Below are 24,862 nucleotides of genomic sequence, written 5' to 3'. Positions count from 1 at the left end.
CCACCCAGTCTGTGGTACTTTGTTATAGCAACTCTAGCAAACTAATACACTGCTATGATGAGTTCTAATAGATTAGTCAGGAATGATTATTTACTAAAAATCATGCTACCTTATTCCCTATAGTTTGGTTTTGCTTATATTCTGAGAACACATCATTATTTCCATGAGTTTTGCTGATTTATGGAGCCCCACTGATTAGCAGCTGTCACACTGCCTCCTTTGTTCAGTACTGCCATCACACACATCATACACACATACATCATTAATTGTAGCAGGGCTACTAATTCCACAGTTTCATCCTTGAGTTCACTTAGAACTGCCTGGTGCATTCTTCTTAGAGTTGCTGATTTGGGTTATGTATTTGGATTTTTACAAAATGAGTAATCTCTAATCCTAAAATTAAAAACTACAAGTGTTGGGGTACCTGGCTGGTTCAGTTGGTAGAGCATGCGACTCGATTTTGGGATTGTAAATTCGAGCCCCATATTAAGCATAGAGATTACTTAAAAAATAAAAGTACAAGTATTTTTAAATATTTGGGCCTCTCCTTCATATCATGTACAAAACTTAAGTCCAGATACATTAAAGATTTTTTTTAAAGATTTTATTCATTTATTAGAGAGAGAGAGAGAGCACAAGCAAGGGGAGAAGCAGGCAGAGGGAGAGGGAGAAGCAGGCTCCCCACTGAGCAAGGAACCTGATGTGGGACTCGATTCCAGGACCCTGGCATCATGACCTGAGCGGAAGGCAGCCGCTTAACTGACTGAGCCACCCAGGTGCCCCAGATACATTAAGGATTTAAATGTGATCGTCAAAACATTAAAAATTTTAGAAGAACATTTGGAAGATTAGATCTACAATCAAGGGATGGAGGATACACCTAAACCAAAACAGAAAATGAAAGCACTATAAAAGAAAAAACATTTACATAAAAATTTGAAGAATGAATGACTCAATCAAGATGGTCTTAAAAGAAAGATAAAAAAAACTCAACCACATAAAAGTCTTATGTGGGGACGTCTGGGTGGCTCAGTTGGTTAAACGTCTGCCTTAGGCTCAGGTCATGATCCCAGGGTCCTGGAATTGAGTCCTGCATTGGGCTCCTTGCTCATAAGGGAGCCTGCTTCTCCCTCTGCCTGCTGCTCCTCCTACTTGTGCTCGCTCTCTCACTCATGCTCTCTCTCTCTGATAAATAAATAAAATCTTAAAAAATAAAAGTCTTATTTGTAGGGCCAAAGATACCACTAATAAAGTCAATGGACAAAAACAGAGCTAAAAAAATTTGTATTGTGATGACAGGGTCTATCACACCAAACTCGTACAAATTAGAACAGAGAAAAACCCTATTTTTTTTTATAAAAGGGCAAGGAATATGAAGTGATAAATCAATTAATTACATCTATATCAGTTGACGTAGAAGGGTCTATACAAGGGGAACCTGGCTGGTTCAGTCGGTAGAGCATGCCACGCCTGATCTTGGGGTTGTGAGTTCAAGCCCCATGCTGGGAGTAGAGTTTACTTAAAAAAAAAAGAGAGAGAAAAAGTCTCTTACAAGACATTGAATGAGGAAGAAAAAATGCAGAAGTGTAAGAAATGATGCCATTTTTGTAAAGAACTCAATGCCTTCTTCCCCTCCGTGTGAGTGTGAGAGAGAACGTGAAAAAAATGGAAGGGAGAAAGGAGTAAGTACAAGTAGAGAAAAATAAAGACACTAGCCCTCAATCCCAGAGACCCCATTCTATACATTAATTGGGGGGAGGAATGTGTGTGTAAAGAGACATACAGAATCTGTGTATGTATGCATATGTTTTTACAAAGGTGTACACACTATTGATTATCTCAGGCAGGTAGAATGGAGGGAGGAGGCTTTGCCTTTAATACATCTTTGCATTGCATTGTTTCACTTGCTATAACAGGCATCTATTATTTTTACAATTCGCAAAACACCAAATTTAAGAATTGCAAAATGACACCAGCAAACATTCTGTTTATGTTACCTATTTAATGGTGTTTTCCCACTCATCTACCCTTCCATATCCCTCCTGATTTGCTGCTGTAAGTACCATATCATTTTGGCTACTCATGTAGCTTCTGACATACCAACTGCAACAAGGACTAAACATTCCAATTCACACATTTCTATGATACAAGCTTTTACCAGTAGCACTTAGGTTTTTGTTTGTTTGTTTGTTTGTTTCTGCCACTTTCCACCCTTGTTTCATTTGCTGAATCTTTTTGATTGACCAGAAGTACATACACCTTGGGATGCCCTCTGCTGAGTCTTGGGAAACCCCACGCTCAAGTTAGTGCTCTTACCTGGTCTTTCTTCCAGTTTTCCATTCAAGCAACTGTTATCCATAGTGCCTGCAGGCTGGGACTGTTAGGTTTCTAGAGCACTGCTGTCCCATAGAAGTACAATGTAAGCCCCATAAATCATTTTAAATTTGCTAGTAGCCACATTAAAAAGGTAAAAAGAAACAGGTGAAATTAATTTTAATGTATTTTACTTAACCTAATATACCTAAAATATAATTTCAACATGTAATCAATATTTAAAAAGTATTTTATATTCTTTTTTCCATACAAAGTCTTCGAAACCCAGTTTGTATTTTACACCTATAATACATCTCAATTTGGACTAACCACAGTTGAAGTGCTCAGTATTTACATGTGATAGTGGCTATGGTATCAGACCACAGGGTTCTACAGGAGCTCATTCCCTGAGAGCCCAACAGTTCATGACAGATTATAGTTCCTCCTCTTTGGATGATTTCCTTTTCTAAATCATTAAGACTTCAGAGTGTAAACAAAGTACAATGATTGTTGCAATGAACACACTTTATCGTAAACTCTAAATACTTACCGTTAGGCTGTTTCCAAAAATCGAGTCCACCTTCAACAGCTAGATTTCCCACGGAGGGGATTCAAGCTCACAGGGAGAATACAGTCCTGTAGTTACTTGACGGTATGGGTTGAAATCTCCACACTCCCAGTTACCACCGGTGGGGCTCTGCCAATTTCATTAGGGTTCAGTTTCTTGTCTGCAAAAGGATGGTATTTACAGCACCTACTTCACATGTCCTTAGGAGGATTAGAGGAGTTAATGTAAATAAAGCATTTGGAACAGTGTCAGTTTCCTAATAAACATTCAATACTGGTTAGCTGTCATTCCCGTACACTTGTAGCGGCCCTGAGGTAAGTCCCAGGAAAACACGAGAAATTCCGAAGAGGCTAAATTCCAGCCCAGGCCACCCCCGACGCAGGGCTTACGCGCGCGGACCCACCAAGCCTCGTCCCAAAACGCTCCACTCACCTCTCCCCTCCGCGCTCCCCCGCCGGCTCTTTCCGGTCAAGGCTGAGGCGCCAGGTAACTAAGGCAAACTGGGGGAGACACCTGAGGCCAGGCAACCGAAACAACTTTTCTGTCTGACAGGGTGTGAGGGTGGTCCCCTGGAAGCGGGAGGGACAGACTCCTTGACTCTCCAGCTACCTGGGTCCCCGCCCCGAGGTGAGGCCACAAAACCGGCCTGGTGCCTGGGGTGCTTCCAGCCCTCTAAGCCCCCTCCCGCGCTGGTTGGGGGGGGGGCGGGTGTCCGTCCGGCGAGCGCGTGCTGCCCGCGGGCGGGAGGGCGGGGGCGGAGCCTACGATGGCTCCGCCCCCGCCCGCCGGGCTCGAGCCGGGAGCGGACAGCTAGTCCGACGCACCCAGGCCCCCTCAGCCAATCGAGAGGCGCGGCGCAGGTTCAAATAAAGAAGGCGGGTGAACATGGCGTCTGCTCTTGGGTCTGGGAGGTGATCGATCCGCGTTCTGTGGTGAAAATGTGGCGGGTGAAAAACCTGAACGTTAGCCTGTCGCCTTCGCCCCAACCGGTGAGCAAGAGAACCTCAGGGACGGAGAGAGCTGGGTCGGGGCTTCGGGGGGGGGGACGCCGGTGTGTGTGGGGAAGGGGGTGTGTGTGGAGTCTATTACTGGTCCTGCCGCTTCAGCGCGACTGGTGTGGAAGTCTACCCTTCCTATTGCCCCAGAGCTTCTTGGAGAGGGAAGACGGGCCGGACCGGGCTGGGCCGACCCAGGCTTTCTCACACTCTCTGCTTTCTCAGGGAAAACCAGCTATGAGAGCTCCTCTTCGAGAACTTATCCTGCAGCCCGGTGCCCTCACCAACTCTGGAAAAGGGCCCCCGATATGCTCCTCGCCGACCTCAGCACTGTGCAAGCTGGGATTGCAGGTGAGATTCGCCTGGCCAGCTTCTCGACTGGGCTCTTTGCCGAGGTCGAGAGCTCAGAGGAACAGAGGGCCAAGGCTGGAACGTAATTAATAACGATAATGAAGTCTGCCTTAGTGACATCCATTTACAGCTATTCAGGCCAACAGAGAGGTGCCCTAGGGTGGTTAAAGGAAATCCACAGAGAACCCAGACCTCTATTTAGCTGTTAGTTTTTTTATCACTTCCTCCCCCGTTAAACCTTTCCCAAACTACTGAGAAATATCATCACTTTGATTAGTGGTTTCCCCTGACATGGGCTCGCACGCAGAGACCAGTCAGCTGCCATAGTGAGGCAATATCCACGTCCATTCCAAGAGGTAGTCAGAACTCTTCCTGGGATCAAGTTATAGAATCGCCCTCACTGAGTTGTACTTTTGTCCAAGTCTTGAGAGAAGTAGCCATGCAGAAACTGCTTTTCAGTTGTTGTAAAAACTTGCCAAAGAAGGAGATTGACCCCTTTATAAAGTTCCTCAAAGAAATTTCTTTTAGAACTTAACTGCCTGGGATAATTGTCTTCCTGAAGAAATTGCTAACCTTTTCTCTTTCTTTTTGATGAGGAGAACTATGTAGTTTACCATATTTCCCCTCTTTTTCTGGCTTCCAGAGAGCTCAGGGTCAAATTTGATCATCAGATATAGCTACTGTTACTCCTTGAAATAGGAAGATTTGCTTCCTTTTTCTTTTTTGGCTGTGATTTTGTATCTTATTAACCTGATCTATCGCTCTGTCTGTTCTTTTTCATGCAGCCTGAATTATTTTTAATATTTTTATTTTTAGTTATTTTTATTTTTTCTTTAGCAAGCTCCACACCCAAGGTGGGGCTCAAATTCAGGACCCCAAGTTCAAGAGTTGCATGCTCCACCGACTAACCCAGCCCACTGCCCCTTTGCAGTCTGAATTATTTTTGGAAGGAGATACTATATAAATAAAATAGATTAGAGGAGGAAAGAAGAATATATATTCTTGACATCCTGAATAATGGATGTATGAAGGTAGCAGCCTTTCTTGAAAACACTCTTAACACCTACTGGCCAATAGAACTTTCTGAGGGGCGCAGTCAGTTGAGCATCTGACTCTTGGTTTCCGCTCAGGTCGTCATCTCAGGATCATGGGATCATTGGTTTTGCACTCAGTGGGGAGTCTCCTTCCCCTCTGCCTTTCCTTCTGCCCCTCTCCCTGCTTGCTCACTCTTCCTCTCTCTAAAATAAATAAATAAATCTTTAAAAAAAGAAAACTTTCTGGGATAATGGGAATTTTGATAATATGTGCTGTCCAGTATGGTGGCTATGAATTATATGGCTGTTGAACACTTGAAAGGTGGTTAATGTGACTGAGAAACTAAATTTTTAGTTTTTTTTTAATTGTAATATACCATATTAGTACAGCATAGGTTAAAAAAAAAGTATCTAATGGGAACTGATCTTCACAGAACTTATAGAATTTAACCACAGCCATTTACTTTTTAAAATCTCTTTTAATTTTAAAGATTTTTTTTTTTAAAGATTTTATTTATTTGACAGAGAGAGGAACAGTGAAAGGAAAAACAAGCGGGTGACGGGGGGGTGGGGGAGGTGGGAGAGGGAGAAGCAGGCTCCCTACTGAGCAGGGAGCCTGATGCGGGGCTCGATAACAGAACCCTGGGATCATGACCTGAGCTGAAGGCAGATGCTTAACAACTGAGCCACCCAGGTGCCCCTAAATTTTAAAGATTTTTATTTATTTATTTGAGAGAGAGAGAATGAGAGAGTGAAAGAGAAAGCATGAAGGGGGAGGGTCAGAGGGAGAAAGAGACTCCCTGTGTGGGACTGGATCCTGGGACTCTAGAATCATGACCTGAGCTGAAGGCAATCTCTTAACCAACTGAGCCACCCAGGTGCCCTATTTTTTTTTTTTTTAATTTTATTTATTTATTTGACAGAGTGCACAAGCAGGGGGAGTGGCAGGCAGAGAGAGATGGAGAATGGAGAACCCACTGAACAGGGAGCCTGATGCAAGGCTCCATCCCAGGACCCTGGGATCATGACCTGAGCTGAAGGCAGATGCTTAACCGACTGAGCCATCCAGGTGCCCTGAATCACAGCTTTGTTGCACTTAGGAACATTAGCCAGAGGTGCCTGGGTGGCGCAGTCGTTAAGCATCTGCCTTCTGGTCAGGTCATGATCCCAGTGTTCTGGGATCGAGCCCCACATCGGGCTCCCTGCTCAGTGGGAAGCCTGCTTCTCTCTCTCCCCCACTCCTCCTACTTGTGTACTTGTCCCTCTCTCGCTGCCTCTCTCTCTGTCAAATAAATAAATAAAATCTTAAAAAAAAAAAAAAGGAACATTAGCCAGCACTTCAGCACTCAGCACGAAACAGTGAAATTGCCAACAAAAAGGCACAAGAAATGTGAAAACATGGCACTAAATAGATCACTAAAAAAGCATCTGTTTACAGTATGATAGCTAAAACAAGAAGGAAAGGGGCACCTGGCTGGCTCTGTGGGTAGAGCATGCCACTCTTTTTTTTTTTTTTTTTAAGATTTTGGTTTTTTTTTTAGTATATTTGTCAGAGAGAGAGAGAGTGCTTGAGCACAAGCGGGGGAGCAGTAGGCGTTGGGAGAAGCAGGCTCCCCACTGAGCAAGGAGCCCAATGCTGAACTGGATTCCAGGCCCCCAGGATCATGACCTCTGCTGAAGGCAGACACTTAACCAACTGAGCCCCCAGGTGTCCCAGAGCATTTCCCTCTTAATCTCAGGGTCCTGAGTTCAAGCCCCACATTGGGCCTGGAGTCTAGTTAAAAAAAACAAAGAACAACCCAAGAAGGTAAAAATGTTACTTTGTTCAACCTCAGGTGGAATGTGTGTTTTAGGTGATTTTTTTTTCACTGCTCTGTATGTACTTACAAATGATCACAAAAGGCTGCAATTATTGATTTTGAGGTTACAAATTTTAAATTTTAGTGCATAAGCAAATTCACGAATACCGAATCCATAAATAATGGGGATCAACTTTACATGTCTCTGCATGTTGCTTTTCTCATTTAACAATGTGGTGCTGGGGCACCTGGGTGGCTCAGGCGTTAAGCGTTGCCTTTGGCTCAGGGCGTGATCCCGGCATTCTCGGATCAAGCCCCGCATCGGGCTCCTCCACTGGGAGCCTGCTTCTTCCTCTCCCACTCCCCCTGCTTGTGTTCCCTCTCGCTGGCTGTCTCTCTCTCTGTCAAATAAATAAATAAAATCTTTAAAACAAAAACAAAACCCAAAACAATGTGGTGCAAATCCCTGTGCCCACTGGTGTAGAACTAATTCATGAGATACTATGATATGCATGAATCATAACTTATTCATAAATGGACATTGTTTTCTATTTTTTTTCTTCTACAACCAATGCTAATAAATATCAAGGAAACTTTTTTTTTTAAAGATTTTATTTATTTGAGAGAGCGTGTGAGAGCATGAGCGGGGGTTGGGGGGGAGAGGCAGAAGGAGAGGGAGAAGCAGACTCCCCACTGAGCAGGGAGCCCGATGCAGGGCTCCATCCTAGGACCCTGGGATCATGAGCTGACCCCAAAGGCAGACACTTAACCGACTGAGCCACCCAGGCACCCCAAGGATTTTTTTTTAATTGACATATAGTTGACATTATATTAGTTTCAGGTGTACAACATAGTGATTCAACAGCTTATGTACATTACAAAATGCTCACTTAGATATTTTTAATTTTAATAAATTTTGGCAGATTGCTATCTAAAATAGCTATTACGTGGGGTGCCTGAGTGGCCCAGTTGGTTAAGCCTCTGCCTTTGGCTCGGGTGGATGTTTTATGTTTTAAAGTTCATCCCTCTCTGTAAATGAAAGATTTCATGTAAGTCTGATTTTTTTTTGGTAAATAATTGGTCTTTCTATCTCAAGCTTCTAAAATAGTTTTATCTTTCTTAAATAGTTCAGTAATTTTATTTTTTCTTACCAGTCTTGCTTGGAATTTGGTGAGCCATTTCAATATGCAAACACTGGTCTTTCTTTACCTCAGAGAAATTTTCTTCTAATATTTGTTAATTAGTGCCTCCTGTCAGTGTTCTCTTTTTTCATGGAACTTCTTTTCTTCACATGTTAGGTTTACTGGATTTATCTTCCAATTCTTTTAGCTTTTGCCTAAGATTTACATTTCTTTGTATTTTTGTCTTTGCTTTAAGATATTCTTCCACTTGATTATCCAGGCCAATAATTACAGCCTCTGCTCTGATCATTGTCTTTCAATTCGTAATTTTACTGAAATTTTTTGTTTAAAAGTAATATTTATTATTTCCAGAAGGTCTTTGTGTGTGTGTGTGTGTGTGTGTGTGTGTGTGTGTTGTATATCCTCTTTTAATTCATTTTACTGAATTTGTTTAAAAGTAATTTTTACTATTTCCAGAAGGTCTTTGTGTATGTGTGTTGTACTCGAATCTTCTTACATTGTCATCTGTTTCTTCCATCAGCTGCGTTTTGTTAGGGTCTACTTTTTCTAACTATCTTAGGGTTTGTCCTTCCTCTGGCTACTAGATCTGTTTAAGTACATTCATATTTTCCTTTTCTTTTTCACTGAATCTCAGGACCAGCAACCCTTTAGATGGTAGAAGGCACAGTGGTCTTTGTTCCTGTGAACCAGCATGTGGGGAGCTGTCGGTCCTTTATAAGGGCACCAGAAGGAAGTCTCTGCTCTTCATTTTCCTCTGCTATGAAAGTTAGAGCTCTTCAAATGGGTTGAATGGATTCAACCCATGTGTTCAGGACACCTTCAGCTCTTGAGGCCAGGGAGACTAGGTCACTAGTACAGGTTGATGTTGCCCTTTTTCCTAGGATCCATGGATCTCTCTGGGCCCCAGCAAAACATTATACTAACTCTGGTCCCCAATTTCTCATCTATCCCAGAAGAGAGAAAATCTTGGAGCAACTCTAGAGTTTGGCAGAGCATACCTAGGGATCCTGCCTACCCATTCCTCTAAAAGTGAGTTGGAGTTAGGATTGGAGATGAGTGAGGTCACATTCAAGCTGCCATCTCCCCAGGATATGGATAGATTATCTCAGCCTTGTTTATACTGTAGGCTGGTTCACTTGCAAGTTCCTTAGGTTTAGTTTAGGGTTTCTTTAGTGAGCAGCAAGGCTTAGCCAAGTTTTTACCTAAGCAGAGGTAATGAAAACTCTTCCCTTGAGTTCAGACACTATCCTGTACCATAATTATATGTTGGGAATGTGAATTGACTGCCTTGGTCAACTACTTTTGTTTTCTTTGGCAGGAAGGCAGCAACACCTCATCTCCACTGGATTTTGTCAATGCCAAGAGGACAGATTCCCCCCCAGAACAGTTCGGCCATCCCTCAAAGTGGCTAGAAGCTTGTCAACATGAATCAGATGAGCAACCCCTAGATATGAATCCCCAAACCAACTCTACTCCCAAAATATCTGAGGAAGCAGTAGATCCACTGGACAACAATGTGGTTAAAACCATAGTCCTTGTACCCTCTCCCGTGGGGCAGCAGCAAGATGTTGCACTTGAGGCTCATTTAGATACCATGACAGAGACAAATAGCATTTCTGCAGATGAGACTTTGAGGCCAGGAGATCTGCTAAGAGAGTGGGTGGCGGCCTGCAAAGAAGACAACTTCTCAGAAGTTGTTCCCACTTTGCCTGAGAAACCTATATTTCAGCATCCTCCATCCCACGTCTTGGAGTGTCTACCAAATCCTTGTTCTGAGCAACACTGCTCCAAAGAAAGCCTCAGAGGTGGTAGGACTGAGGCTGTGGCTGAGGACTTAGTCCCTTCTGAAAGTAACATCTTCTTGCCTTCCTCCATGCTCTGGCTCTCCCCTTCAACTGCCTTAGCAGCAGATTTCCCTGCCAGTCATGTAGACCCAGGGGAGGAAATTGTAGAGCACAGATCTATAGAAGAAAGAGAACTTAGCTTTCCCACACTCCCTGAGAAGGCTGAATTAGAAGATCAAGCACTTGTCTCATATACGGAAGATACTCCATCCACATGTCTGACCCCAAATCCAGGAGAAATGGAATCCCAGGCAGCTCCAGGCCCAGCAGTAGAAGATGCTGGTAGGGTTCTCATCTCTGATACAGGGCCTTGGATGTCCCCACTCGCCTGGCTGGAAAAAGATGTAAATACTTCGATCATGCTGGAAAGTCTCCGCCAGAGCTTATCCCTTCCCTCTGTGCTTCGGGATGCTGCGATTAGCACTACCCCTTTCCCTACTTGCTCGGTGGGGACTTGGTTTACTCCTCCAGCAGCACAGGAAAAGAGTACAAACACCTCCCAGGCAGACCCAGCAGGTATCAAGGATGGTACTTCTGAGACAGAGCACCTCTTATGGGGGTAAGTGTCCCTGTATCTTTGTGCCTCCGTTAACCTGGACCTGCTGCTCCCATCCCTTCTCTTTTCTTTCTTCTCCTCATGTTCTCTTGCTGCAGCAACCATCCTCCGGATCTGACTGCCTTATCTCGACATGACCTAGAAGATAACCTGCTGAACTCTCTTGTCATTCTGGAGGTTCTCTCCCGCCAGTTGCGGGCCTGGAAGAGCCAGCTGACTGTCCCTCACTCCGAAGTTCAAGACAGTAGCACACAGACTGACACATCTCCCAATGGGGTAAGAAGGCTCTTCCCAGTGGTCCCTCTTTAAAATATGTATAAAAGCTGAGGATCTGGAAAATCCCTTAAAAGCTGTGGGCGCACATTATACCCTTGGGATACATCACAATTTTCCAAGGGAATATAAGCAAGGAAAGTTTTAAAGGAATCAGTTTCTAGATCTTCATCTTCCACATGTACTCTTGACTAATTTTTTTCTTTCCTATTTCCCCATTCTCAGTGGCCTTGCCTACTTTACTAAAGAGCAGCGTATTTGCTACCTATGCTGAATCTTACATTGTGAAGGAATAGCAATCAAAGGACAACAGAAAATTTTTGTGTACATGCTGAGAAAGCAAATGGCTGCAATGATAATATAACACATCATTTTTGCATGCTTTCAACAAAATTGAAGGAAGACTTCAGTTATGTTTGTGGATCATTAAAAATTTTGATACAAATTCACTATTGAAATTTTTGGCCTGTATCTGTAAAGGTGTGCCTAGAATTGGGTGACATGCCCTCTTCTCTTTCTCCACTCCTACTTATTCCCATTATTTATGTGAAGTGGATTTTCAGTGCTTACATCTATAGGAAAGGAAAATCAGCATAGAATTGTTGCTGAGCCATGTCTTAGTGTAGGCATCACAGTAGTCAACAGACACATGAACTAGTAAGGGGAGGGAAGCGCTATCCATTTTATTGATGGACAATCCCCAATAAAATTTTACTGGGTGAAATGGACTTCTGTTGTTGCAGAGATATTGTTTAGTAATAGACTTTAAATATATTATAGACTTAAAATACATTACGTGAGGATAAAATTCTGAGAGGAGTAAAAATACAGGTTCAAGGAGGAAAAGGGATGATAAAAAATTTCTGACTCTTTTTTTTAAAGAATTATTTTTTGGGGGCACCTGGGTGGCTCAGTCGTTAAGCGTCTACCTTCGGCTCAGGGCGTGATCCCGGCGTTCTGGGATCGAGCCCCACATCAGGCTCCTCTTCTGGGAGCCTGCTTATCCCTCTCCCACTCCCCCTGCTTGTGTTCTCTCTCTCACTGGCTGTCTCTCTCTCCGTCAAATAAATAAATGAACTCTTAAAAAAAAAAAAAAAAGAATTCTTTATTTGAGAGGGAGCATGCGTGTGCACGCAAAAAGATGGGGAGAGGGAGGAGGAGAGAAAGAGACTCCCCCCTGAGGGTGGAGCCTGACGCAGGGCTTGATCTCACCACCCTGAAATCATGACCTGAGCTAAAATCAAGAGTCAGATGCTTAACTGACTGAGCCACCCAGGGGCTCCCAAATTTCTGACTTTTAGGAAGAGCTTGTTTGTGTGTTTAAAAAAAAAAAAAAATTTATTTATTTATTTGAGAGAGAGAGTGCACACGAGCGATGACAGGAGCAGAGGGAAAGGGAGAGAGAGAATCCTTAAGTGGAGTCCCTACTGAGTACAGAACCCCATGAGATGATGACTTGAGCTGAAATCAAGAGTTGGATGCTTAACCAACTGAGCCACTCATGGGCCCCTGCTTATGCATATTTTAATGGGATCAAATAGGTATTAAATCATTATGGTATATGTAGTATTTATACCATTGGATATATTTAACAGTTTCATTCCAAACTATCGATATTTATTTATTTATTTGAATTTTATTTATTTATTTGAGAGAGAGAGAGAGCACACTGAGTGGGGAACCTGACGTGGGATTCAATCCCAGGACCCTGCAATCACGACCCGAGCCGAAGGCATACACTTAACCGACTAAGCCACCCAGGCACCCCTCAAACTATCAATATTTATAGCATGGTTGAAATTACAGCCTTTGTAACATTTTAAACTTAAGAGTGCTCAGTCTTTCAAAGTTGTTCTGCGGGGGGCCCCTGGTGGCAGAGCTGTTAAGCGTCTGCCTTCAGCTCAGGGCGTGATCCCAGCGTTGTGGGATCAAGCCCCACATCAGGCTCCTCTGCTATGAGCCTGCTTCTTCCTCTCCCACTCCCCCTGCTTGTGTTCCCTCTCGCTGGCTGTCTCTCTCTCTGTCAAATAAATAAATAAAATCTTAAAAAAAAAAAAGTTGTTCTGCGGGATATGAGAGGAAAACAGTTTAAAGACCACTGTTTTAGACGACATTGGTTGTGACAGCACAGGCTGAGGAAGGAAGGGAATGGTGTCCAGGGAAGGAATTGAGAGCCTCAGTCTTGTGGCCTTTGAGGTAATGGGTGGCTGCTGCTAAGAAGAGACGGTCTCCAAATGCCCAAAGACCTTGGGTTGAAAATATCCTCAACATAATGACTTTACCTTTTGCCAGAATCCTGACCTCATTCCCCATCCCTGAGCTGGCCTCATACCCTCTTTCCCTGAAGCTTGCCAAATCCCTTTGGAGGCCACTGAGCCAGAGCCAAAGAGGGGCAATGACAGCACCTGCCGCCATTCCCCATCAAGGTGCCCTGTCCTTGCCGCTTGGCTGCCTCCTTCACACTAACCTCATCACTTGCCTGACTGCTCAGCTCTGAGCAGCAGGCGTGCCCTGTCCGGGGCTCATGGAGTACTGCGTGCCTTTCCGCAAGATGCAGTGGGGAATAATGGCTGCTCTGTGGGGGAGGGGAGCAGTGAACTCCGCAAGCTCTGTCTCCTTAAATCCAGACTGCTGCAACATCGTGACTCAGCACTGCTGCTCCCGCAGGTTTTCTCTCAGATGATGGCTGCCTTTCAGCGGTAATGATGGCTCCCCACTTTTCTCACAGAACTTGAGTCTCTGTATGGCTCTGCTGCCTTGAGATCATACTTTTCCACTCTACGTAGCATACTAATTTTTATCTGCACTAAGATAACGAATAGACAGAGAATGAGAAAATAAAAATGACTAAGAAATATTTGAGAAGGTTACTGGGAATCAAGAGAATTGGAAATTAAAACAATGAGATGCTATTTTTGTCTAACAAGATGGAAAAAATAAAATAGATAATGCTGGTTAAGTATTGTCCCATTGTCACTGGGACATGTGAATTGGTTCAACCTTTTTTGAAAGTAAGTAAAACCCTTAAAGTAATTCAAACTTTTTGACCCAGTAGTAGTTCTACTTCTAGGGATGTATCTTAAGGATAAGAAAATTCTGCATAAAGACAGTAGCTTTTTAAAAAATGATGAAAAAAGTGTAATGAAAAATTATGGTACACCATAAGATGGGATATTCTGCAACCTAATTTTAAAGTATGTTTATGAAGAGTTTTTAATAACATAGAAAAGAAGTATAACATAAGTCATGAGTTTTAAATAAGGAAATCAGAGTTCAGATAATTTCTGAGAGGCTTTGAGGTGAGGTGAGGTATCAGCAGAAGTTAAAAATGGGTGGTACTCTACTTTGATAGGTCTCCCTAAAGCAGATGTTCCAGTCTCAGGCTATTTCAGTGAAGAGAATGAATATAAATTCAGGGTTAAGTAACAGTATAATAAAATTAAGTAATAAAAGCGGGACCCCACATTTATTTATATGTTATAATCTCAGTTGTGATTTTCTTTTTTTTTTTTTTTTTAAGATTTTATTTATTTATTTGACAGAGATAGAGACAGCCAGCGAGAGAGGGAACACAAGCAGGGGGAGTGGGAGAGGAAGAAGCAGGCTCATAGCAGAGGAGCCTGATGTGGGGCTTGATCCCATAACGCCGGAATCACGCCCTGAGCCGAAGGCAGACGCTTAACCGCTGTGTCACCCAGGCGCCCCTCAGTTGTGATTTTCTTAAGCATCGCTGTCTTTCATTATACTTAAAACACTGTCAATATTAAGATCCATCCCAATTTTAGTGGCATTATTGTATAAAAAGATAATCATCTTGGAATTTATTGAATATGGTAGTTTTGTTTTTTTTTTAAGATTTTATTTATTTATTTGACAGATGGAGAGAGAGAGCACAAGCAAGGGGAGCAGCAGGCAGAGGGAGAGGGAGAAGCAGGCTCCCAACTGAGCAGGGAGAGCCCGATGCAGGGCTCCATCCTAGGACCCTGGGATCATGACCTGAGCCAAAGGCAGACACTTAACCGACTGAGCCACCCAGGCACCCTGAATATGGTAGTTTCTATCTAAATCAGTACTCTGCAACTTATTTTTTCTCCCTGACACCTGAGGGAAGTAATCTACTCCTTAGTTACAGCAAATCCCTATAAGCAAGAAAATCTCTGGTGTGGAGTTATATCAAAATCTTTTGGGGTAGTTGCTATACTGTGGGTTAAGAATCATTGCTCCAGGGGCCTCTGGGTGGCTCAGTCGGGTCTGACTGAGTGTCTGACTTTGGCTCAGGTCATGATCTCAGGGACCTGGGACCAAGTCCTATGTCTGGCTCCTCGCTCAGCGGGGAGTCTGCTTGACCCAGTCCTTTTCCCTCTGCCCTTCTCCCCACTCATGCTTGCACGCTCTCTCTCTCTCTCAAATAAATAAATAAAATCTTAAAAAAAAAAAATCATTGCTCCAGGTGGTGAAATTATTAATAGCTTCTTTTTCCATTTTATTCACTCTGTATTTCCAAACTTTTACAATAAACAATGTCATCCTTATAGTTAGAAAGTTATTTTGAAAAGGAATTTTTTGCATACCTCTGGATTTTTTTCTGACTTTGCTTCATCGAGCTGTGAGCCTTGCTCCTGCTTTTAACGGGAGAAACTCCTGGATCTCGGCGGGTGGGAGGGGGAATGTGGTGCTGGTGGTGCATGTTGCCCATGCAAAGGGCACAATTTTGTTTCTCTGACTAGATAAGTAAGAAACCTCAGCATCTTCAGGAGAGCCAAGAGATTGGACAGGCTCTGCAGCAGGCCAGGAATGTCATGGTAAGTATTGATTGACCTTGTGCCATCTCTGGGTCTCCTGTGAAAATCAAGAATGGAGAATCCTGGGTGATTAGCAGATGGTGATATCTTCTCCCTATTGGGAGCTTGGAAATGGGGTCAGTGGTTTCCCCTCCCAGTATTCTTGCTTACTTCCTGCTTAGTGACTTTATTTGATCTCTGATCTAACCTAACCACCTTTCCCTCTACAGCAGTCATGGGTGCTGGTTTCTAAAGAGCTGATATCCTTGCTTCATCTATCTCTGTTGCATTTAGAGGAAGATAAAACTACTGTGAGTCAGGAGGTAAGCAGCATGAAGGTGAAGGCAGGGGCCTCTAGTGAGACTAAAAGTCCCAAAAAAGGAACGAGACGCAGTATCAGATTCTTATCTTGTAGTCTCGGCGTGCAGAAACCCTGGTCTCCTGCTGTTGTGACGTGTTGAAGAAATTGAAGACAAGGCTTCAGAGCCTCAAAGCAGAAAGGGAGGAGGCAAAGCACAAAGAGGAAATGGCCCTCAGAGGCAAGGATGCGGTAAGGTGCCAGGCCTTTGTTCCCAGATGTGGGAGGTCTCTTCTTCAGGGTTCCTGCAGGAACACAAATTCACTTGAGACACAGATGGGTGGCCTAAGAACTGCCTGCACTGGGGAATAATGAACTAAACTACTGGTGTGGTGGAGAGTTAGGGCTTTTTGCGCTCTTTTGCCCCTCTGCCCACCTCTTCCCTCAATAGGCAGAGGCTGTGCTAGAGGCTTTCTGTGCACACGCTAGCCAGCGCATCAGCCAGCTGGAACAGGACCTGGCATCCATGGGGGACTTCAGAGGCCTTCTGAAGGAGACCCAGGCCCAAATGGTAATTTGAAGGCATTTTCTTTCCTGGGATACATGCTGACACACTGGGAGGATGGCCATATCCCCCCATCTTGCTGTATCCAGAGGGAAGGGGTCCTCCCTATAGGCAATCCTTCTTGTGTAGGTAGGGCTTCATGCTGAGCAAGAAGAGGTGGCTCAGCAGACAGCGAGTCTGACTTCAAACTTACAACAGGACTGGATATCCATGCAATTGGATGTGAGTATATGGGGCCATCATACCACTCCTTTACTCACAGCCAGCCCTGTGAGGAGCCTTGCCTCAAACGTGCTCTCCTGACCTGCTTGCTTCCCCTGGTAGTATGTAACATGGACAGCCTTGCTGAGCCGGTCTCAACAACTCACAGAGAAACTCAAAGCCAAGAGCCAGCAGACCCTGCAGGAGCGTGATGCTGCAATTGAGGAAAAGCAGCAGGTACAAACCAGGAGTGGGGACTTCTTAGGCCTGGTGTCCTCCTCCTCCTCCGCAGAAGTCCTTTCTAATGAGTGGTATCATTAGCCTCTTATCCTGGACCTGCCCTTTTTCTACTCTGTGGGTTTGGGGACCAGCCAGATCCCTTCACTGTAGATGGCCTGGGGCCCAGTTGTTTCCTTTGCTCTTTAGCACCTTCTTCAGCTACTTTTCTCTTCTTTCTCCTGTTTACTGGAGACCTTATTTCTGCAGTGTTGCTGCCCAAGAGCAAGGTGCTTTGCTGTTCTGTCCAGAAAGAGAAGCTGGGCTGAGTCCTAGGATTCCTGATTCAGGAAGAACCATAGGAGAAAAATCTATCTTTTCTTACTAGGTTTCCAGGGAGCTGGAACAAGCTACTACCCATTTAGAGGACTGCAAAGGCCGAATAGAACAACTGGAGTTGGAAAACAGCCGCCTAGCAACAGGTAGGGGTGTGTGTGTGTGTGTGTGTGTGTGTGTGTGTGTACACGTAAAAGCACAAGCCCTTGCGCCCTGCTGAAGCACAGAGGGTGGCAGTAGAGGGAGGAAGTGCTCTAAAGCACTTGTTACAGAGCAGAACAGGGAGGTTTTGGCCTGATGACTACATGGTGTCATTAGGATACTTTTGGTTTAGATCTCCAGGCTCAGCTGCAGAGTCTGGCCAGCATGGAAAGTCAGCTAAAAGAGCTACAGAGTCAGCACGCCCGTTGTACCCAGGACCTGGCCATGAAGGAGGAGCTGTTCTGCCAGCTTACCCAGAGCAATGAGGAGCAGACTGCTCAGTGAGTTACTGTCGGGTGATTGTGGCAGTCGGCACCCGTGATGTAGGACTGCTGGGATCTAATATAAGTCTCTGGCAGGTGGCAAAAGGAAGAGGTGGCACTAAAACACATGCAGGCAGAGCTGCAGCAACAACAGGCTGTCCTGGCCAAGGAGGTGCAAGACCTGAAGGAGACCCTGGAGGTGAGGACCGTGGCCGGGGGCAGGGGAGCTGGTAGCAGCGCGACTCCTACCTGATGCTATGGAAGTCAGGTTTGACACTGGGGACCAGAAAAAGCCTCTGTTCCCAGGGCTCTAAAATTTCCCACTTAGCCTCAAACCACCACCCCCCTCCACCCCCGGCTCCTTGCCTTCCTTCCTTTTCCTGTGTCCCCAGTTTGCAGACCAAGAGAATCAGGTTGCTCACCTAGAGCTGGGCCAGGTGGAATGTCAGTTGAAAACCACGCTGGAAGCACTCCGGGAGCGCAGCCTGCAGTGTGAGGACCTCAAGGACACTGTGGAGAACCTGAAGTAAGATTTCTACCTTTCTGTGCTTTGCCAACTAAGTGTGTATGTTTCCCAGAAGCACTTCGAGAAGCTAAAGTCTCCAAGAAGGGAATTGTGACAGGGTCCAAGAGGCTCTTGTTTTCCTTTTTTTTTTTTTTTCTTTAATGTTATTTATTCATTTGAAAGAGAGAGTGAGAGAGAGAATGAGAGCACGAGAAAGGGGAGGAGTAGAGGGAGAGGGACAAGCAGACTCTGCACTGAGTGCAGAGCCCAATACAGGGCTCGATCCCACAACCCTGAGATCATGACCTGAGCCAAAAACAAGAGTCAGACGCCCAACTGACTGAGTCACCCAGGCACCCCTTGTTTCCCTCTTTGAATGCAGCTCTGTGTGGGGATTTGGGAGAGTGAATTCAGAGAAGGTTGCCTGGTCTTTGGCTATTTTCTCTGTTCTTTATTTCAGGGCTAACCTGGCTAGCACCATAGCAGAGAACCAGGAACAACACCTGGAGAAGACACGCCAGTATTCCCAAGAGCTAGGGGTGCTGACTGAGCAACTACAGAGACTCACCCTCTTCCTACAGGGAAAACTAAAGAAGGTAGGATCCAGTATTCCTTCTCTCCCCTTCCAATCGTATCTTCAAACAAAGACAGTTTTATTCTTTCCTTCCCAATCTGTAGATCATTTATTTCCTTTTCTTGTCCTCCTGCATTAGCTAGAACTTCCACCATGATATGGAAAAGGAGGAGTAAAAGGGGACATCCTTGCCTTGTACCTGATCTTAGAGGGAAAGCTTGGACTTTCTCACCATTAAGTATGATGTTAGCTGCAGGCTTTTGTAGGTTGAGGAAGTTCTCCTCTATTCCTAGTTTACGAGAGTTTTTCCAGTTGTATCTTTGTTGTATAGAATGGTCTTCCTAAAACGCTACTTTTGTTCCCTCTCCGACCTTCATTGACTTTCAGTCACCTACAGGACTTCATCCTGTCACTCAAACTTTTCTTCATCTGTCTCCTGCCTCTCTATTATGAATCCTTTACTCCCAACTAGACTGCCTGTGTACTACGTACATGCCCCATCTCTAGTCATACCCAGAACTGGGCTGATACCATACCCATTTTCCTTTGCCTTTGAACTGGAAATACCTTTTCTTTTCCTTATCCTCCCTATTCCACCTTCTTTGAAATGTTCCAGAATCACATGGACTCAGTGATCTCCTGCTATATTCCTCATGAACTTACCCTCCTTTTGCTCTTGCATTAGTTTTCCTCCCATGTCTGTTCTCTTCAACAGATTATGTTTAGGGGCACCTGGGTGGCTCCGTTGATTAAGCGTCTGCCTTTGGCTCAGGTCGTGATCCCAGGGTCCTGGGATCGAGTCCTGCATCCAGCTCCTTGCTCAGCGGGGAGCCTGCTTCTCCCTCTGCCTGTGACTCCCTCTGCTTGTGCTCTCTCTCACGCACTCTCTCTCTCTGACAAATAAATAAAATCTTAAAAAAAATTTAAAAACAGATTACGTTTAAAGAAAGCAGATGGAACGCCTGGGTGGCTCAGTCAGTTAAGCATCCAACTCTTGATTTCAGCTCAGGTCATGATCCCAAGGTCATGAGATCAACTCCCACATTGGGCTCCACGCTCACTGGGGAGTCTGCGGGAGATTTTCTCTCTCTCCCTCTCACTCTGTCCCTCCCCCTGCACTCACTCGTGCTCTCTCTTTCTCTCTCTCTCAAATAAATAAATAAATATTAAAAAAAAAAAAAAAAAAAAAGCAAGCAGAAATTTACCCTTGCTTCTTTGGCTTTCCCACAGGGCACACTACACAATAAATTGTTGATATCTTTCAGAATAGAGTTAATTAGCTTATTCAATATTGAAAGCTACAACCAAGATCCTGAAATCTGGAAGGGCTTATGATCTGACCCTAGTCTGTGCCGAGCACGGGAAATGTGAAAGAATCCACAGTCTTGCAGGGAAGACAAGTGTAAACTTGACATCTTCATTTATGATCATGGTAGAGGTCTGCATGGAGAAAACATCAGTTATACCTTTGAGAGTTAGCATGTCTTCTCAAAGCAGGTGATCCTTGGGCAGACTCTTGAGGTTTGGAAGTTTGTAGGGTGGGGCGGGGGCAGGGTTATATAGGAAGGTCTACTAGGCAAAGGGAATGGTCTATGAAAGTCAGGGAGGCACTGTGTGTCCTTTTTTGTAGTGTCTACCTTGTAACATGACCTGGGTTGGGTGCTGGGGCTACAGGTGAACAAGGCAAGGCCCTGCTCATATGGAATTTGGCAAGCTCTTCAGTATAGGAGTTATATGGGGCAAGAATGATAAGGAAACAAGACTAGAGAAGTAGACAGGAGGCCTGAAGCCTTGAACTAATGGCAGTTATAGAAGGGGTAGAGAGAAAGGATGGACTGGATGAATTCAATACATGTTTGGAAAATAGAAGTAATAGAACCTGGTGACCAATTTGGTGTGGGAGTAAGGTGGAAGAGTGAATTATGATCTCTAGATTGTTGGAAAGATGATACTTTCTAGAACTGGTATAAAGTACAGTATATATATATTACTATTATACTATAAAGTACAATGTAATATTTTTGCCTTTTCAAGCCATGTCACCACTGTCTTAACAACTCAACTCTGCCTGTGTAGCTCAAGAGCAGCCATAGACAATATGTAAAAAAATGTGTATGACTATATTTCAATAAAACTTTATTTACCAAAACAGGTGGCAGGCCAGATTTGAACTGCAGGCTGTAATTTGCTGCCCTCCCAAGGCCCTCACCCTAGGATCGTAAATACAGGAGGAGGAACAGATTTTTGGTGGGATGGGACAGGGAAAATGGTGCGGTCCGCTTTACACATACTAAATGTCGGGTGAGGGGCTCCTGGGTGGCGCAGTGGTTAAGCGTCTGCCTTCGGCTCAGGGCGTGATCCCAGCGTTCTGGGATCAAGCCCCACATCAGGCTTCTCCGCTGGGAGCCTGCTTCTTCCTCTCCCACTCCCCCTGCTTGTGTTCCCTCTCTCGCTGGCTGTCTCTGTCAAATAAATAAATAAAATCTTTAAAATAAATAAATAAATAAATGTCGGGTGAACTATGGAGCATTCTGGTAGATTTCTCACAGGCAGTTGAGCCTTTGGGTCTGGTGATTGGGAAAATAATACGCTTGAGAAAGACAGATTGAAAGGTCACCCACGTAGAAGTGGATGTTTTTATGGAGTTCCCAAGGCAAGGCCACCTGGGGAATGGATTAGAGTATAAAGAAGGCCAAGCATGAACTAAAAGGAGTCCAACAGTTTAAGGAAGGACCTATGGATAGAGAGAAGAAATAGAAAGGTATGAGGCCTACATATGAAGGAGAGAGTCATGTCCCAGAAGCTGAGAAAAGGAAGTTTCTAAAAGAAGAACTTGGTCATTGGTTATCAAATAGGTCAGGTAAAACAAGAGCTGAAATGTGTCTGTTGAATTTGAAAGTAAGGATGGTATTGGTGAAACAATTTTGGTGGAATGGTGAGGCAGAAGACTGTGTGTAGTGGGTGAGGGAGTCAATAGATGGTGAGTAATAGATTAGGCAGGAAATGTAAGCTGCTTTATCTTTTTCTTAATTGGAAGGGAAAGAGAAAAGCCTGTTTGAAAATGGAATTTAAAGGGTACCTGGGTGGCTCAATCGGTTAAACATCTGCCTTCGGCTCATGATTCTGGAGTCCCGGGATCGAGCCCCACATCAGGCTCCCTGCTCAGCAAGGAGTCTGCTTCTCCATCTCCTGCTCCCCCTGTCTGTGCTCTCTCTCCCTCTCTCTCTCTCTTCTCTCTCTCTGTCAAATAAATAAAATCTTTAAAAAAAATAAAAATGGGATTTAAGCTAAAAGATGGTTTCTGTTTTTAATTGTTGTTATTTTAGTGAGAGAATTAAGTTCAGGGAAAGGAGCTAATTGAGAAGGTGCTGATAGAGAATAAAGGGAGTAGATAGAACAGCATTCCAGAGGAGGTGGCTGGTGGGTACCTGGAAGTTCAGGAAAACACTAACCCTTGAAGAGCAGCTCATCACGTTTCTCCTTTACCCTTAGGCTGAACCAGAGACCCCCCTGCTAAGCACAGCCTGTGCTCCTGCCCAGGAATACCCTCCGCCTGCCGACAGTGCCTTCTTGGGAAGCGTCTTGACAGCAATGGCAGATGAAGGTTAAAGGCCCTGGGATTTAAGGGCGGGAGAGTTGTGGCCCTGCCCCTCATATCTTTAGCTATAGAAGATGCCTACCAATAGACTTCTCTCTCCCTGGCTTCTATTATGGCAGACCCTTGACAGGGTCACCAGAGGGGCTCTCTACCTTGGTTGGTTTTTGTTTTAGAGCCAGAAGCAGCTCCTGTGCCCTTGCTTGGAAGTGACAAGAGTGCTTTCACCCGAGTAGCATCAATGGTTTCCCTTCAGCCTACAGGTTAGGATGGGCTCCAGGGATCCTGCCTCATTTCTAGATCTGGTACTAATGATAAAGACTAAAACAGTGAGAAGTAATTTGCTCTAAAAACCTCAATTTTACGTGGGCTCATTTTATTTCTGCCTTTTGGGATCTGCAGTGTTCCGGAAATTCAAATCCTATGGGTGGGGAACATGGATAAGAGTTGTGGCGATGATGGCTACACACACTTCTTCCTTCCAATGCCAAAGGGCTCTGCCTCTAGCTAGGACTTGCTCTTTCAGAGATCCCAGGCATGGAGAAGAGCCTGGCAGAAATGGGTACAGTGACTCTGGAGCTTCAAAGCCTGTGTTCCCTGCTGCAAGAGTCTAAAGAAGAAGCCGTCAGGGCTCTGCAGCAAAAGATGTGAGTGGAGGACAGTCTTGATTAGACAGCTCCTTATGTCAAAGGCCCAGCCAGTGCCTGAGAGGACAGAAATAATGCTGAATTTTTCCCTCCCCTAGTTGCGATCTGCAGGCTAGGCTACAGGCCCAGGAAGAACAGCATCAGGAAGCCCAGAAGGCAAAGGAGGCAGACATAGAGAAGCTGAACCAGGCCTTGTGCTTGCGCTACAAGGTGAAGGAGGCGCCTAGAAGTGGGGCGATGAAGAACTGGGGCAGCTCCACCGGTCCACTGGGAACCATGGTCTCTCCAGGAATCTGGGTGGTGGGGATTTTCCAATCATTGCCCTAGTTTTGCCCTTCCTGGGGTCAGACATTTCACATGTTTGGGAATTAGCTATGGGCTGAGCCATCTCCCAGGCTGACCTAGAAGTCAGGAACTCTGGCAGAACTCTCTCAACACTGAAATGCGCCTTTCCTAATGTAGCCCTAGAGGAAGAATTGGAGTGTTATCAATTGGTATTATTGGAGCTGAACATGGGTCAGACACTAAACCCTATTTCCTCGCAAGGGCTGCTAAGAAGCCAGCTCTCTCAGTGCTTCCTACCTCCCTTTCCCTCACAGAATGAAAAGGAGCTCCAGGAAGTGATACAACAGCAGAACGAGAAGATCCTAGAACAGATAAACAGGAGTGGAGAGCTCATAGTACGTTCAGGATGATCCCTGGCCCTCTGCCTTCTGTGTCCCTGATGGCTAGAATCTCAGATTTGGTGGAAATTGGATCCCTGGTCTACCCTTGTTTACCACATGGGATAAGAAGGGTAGAGAGGCCCTTTGAGGGCTACTGGATACCTCTCCATTCTTATCCTCAGAGCCTTAGAGAGGAGGTGACCCAGCTCACCCGCTCACTTCGGCGTGCGGAGACAGAGACTAAGGTGCTGCAAGAGACCCTAGCAGGTCAGCTGAACCCCGACTGTCAGCCTATGGCCACTAACTGGATCCAGGAGAAAGTGTGGCTCTCCCAAGAGGTGAGAGGTGACTCAGGGTTAGCAGAGGAGCTGGGCAGCTGGCGGGAACCCTAGGCTGTGCCTCTGCTGATCTGGACATATCTACAGGTGGACAAGTTGAGGGTGATGTTCCTGGAGATGAAAAATGAGAAGGCAAAACTCATGGTCAAGTTCCAGAGCCATGTAAGAATCCCCATGCCATTCCAGGGCCATTTCCCACTACTACTAGCAAGTGCTCTGCCATTTTTTCCTTGCCCCACAAGCTATGCTATTCTTTTGAGTGTAGGACTTAATGCAACCTATTTGTTTTCTAGAGAAACATACTAGAGGAGAATCTTCGGCGATCTGACAAGGAGTTAAAGAAACTAGATGACATTGTTCAGCATATTTATGAGGTAAAGGAGGTTGGGAGTTGATGCCACTAAGGCGTCTGGCATAGGGCCTGACCCCGGGAAGTACTCATGAGCATCGCTCTGGTTCCCAGCCTGTGCCGAGCGCTGGGTCTGACTCACTGTTGCAGGCGTCTCTGTGGCTTCTGCTTTCTCCCCTCTGACTCAGTTGGTGCTTCCGGGGGCTGGGAGCCTTGGACTTGTGACCCTGAGCTGCCTTTTTGCCTCTTCCCAGACTCTGCAGTCCATCCCAGAGGTTGTGAGGGGTTGCAAGGAGCTACAGGGATTGCTGGAATTTCTGAGCTAAGAAACTGAAAGCTGGAATCTGATTCACCCTTTTTGACCTGCAGTACTCCCTTACCCCAACACCAGGACCAATGGACAAAGAACTAGCTATGTTTAATGCTATTTAAATAAAATATATTTAATGTATT

General features: G+C 45.0%; 1 protein-coding gene across 1 annotated transcript; it reads left to right on the top strand.

The window, feature by feature from the left end:
* The first annotated feature begins 3,742 nt into the window (after positions 1–3,742).
* SPAG5 (sperm associated antigen 5) lies at positions 3,743–24,862 on the top strand. The gene is made up of 24 exons (XM_040641050.1): positions 3,743–3,870; positions 4,102–4,227; positions 9,521–10,605; positions 10,701–10,878; positions 15,603–15,677; positions 15,887–15,979; positions 16,072–16,206; positions 16,406–16,525; positions 16,649–16,741; positions 16,844–16,957; positions 17,325–17,418; positions 17,607–17,754; positions 17,833–17,935; positions 18,129–18,262; positions 18,702–18,837; positions 22,308–22,419; positions 22,587–22,673; positions 22,937–23,057; positions 23,156–23,267; positions 23,657–23,737; positions 23,905–24,060; positions 24,148–24,222; positions 24,354–24,434; positions 24,664–24,862. Exons 1-24 carry the CDS (start codon positions 3,820–3,822, stop codon positions 24,733–24,735), a joined length of 3,582 nt encoding a protein of 1,193 aa, XP_040496984.1. The 5' UTR covers positions 3,743–3,819; the 3' UTR covers positions 24,736–24,862.

The sequence above is a fragment of the Ursus maritimus genome, unplaced genomic scaffold (assembly GCF_017311325.1).
Source record: "Ursus maritimus isolate PB19 unplaced genomic scaffold, ASM1731132v1 scaffold_24, whole genome shotgun sequence".
Lineage (NCBI taxonomy): Eukaryota > Metazoa > Chordata > Mammalia > Carnivora > Ursidae > Ursus > Ursus maritimus.
This window is presented reverse-complemented; position numbering and strand designations above follow the sequence as displayed.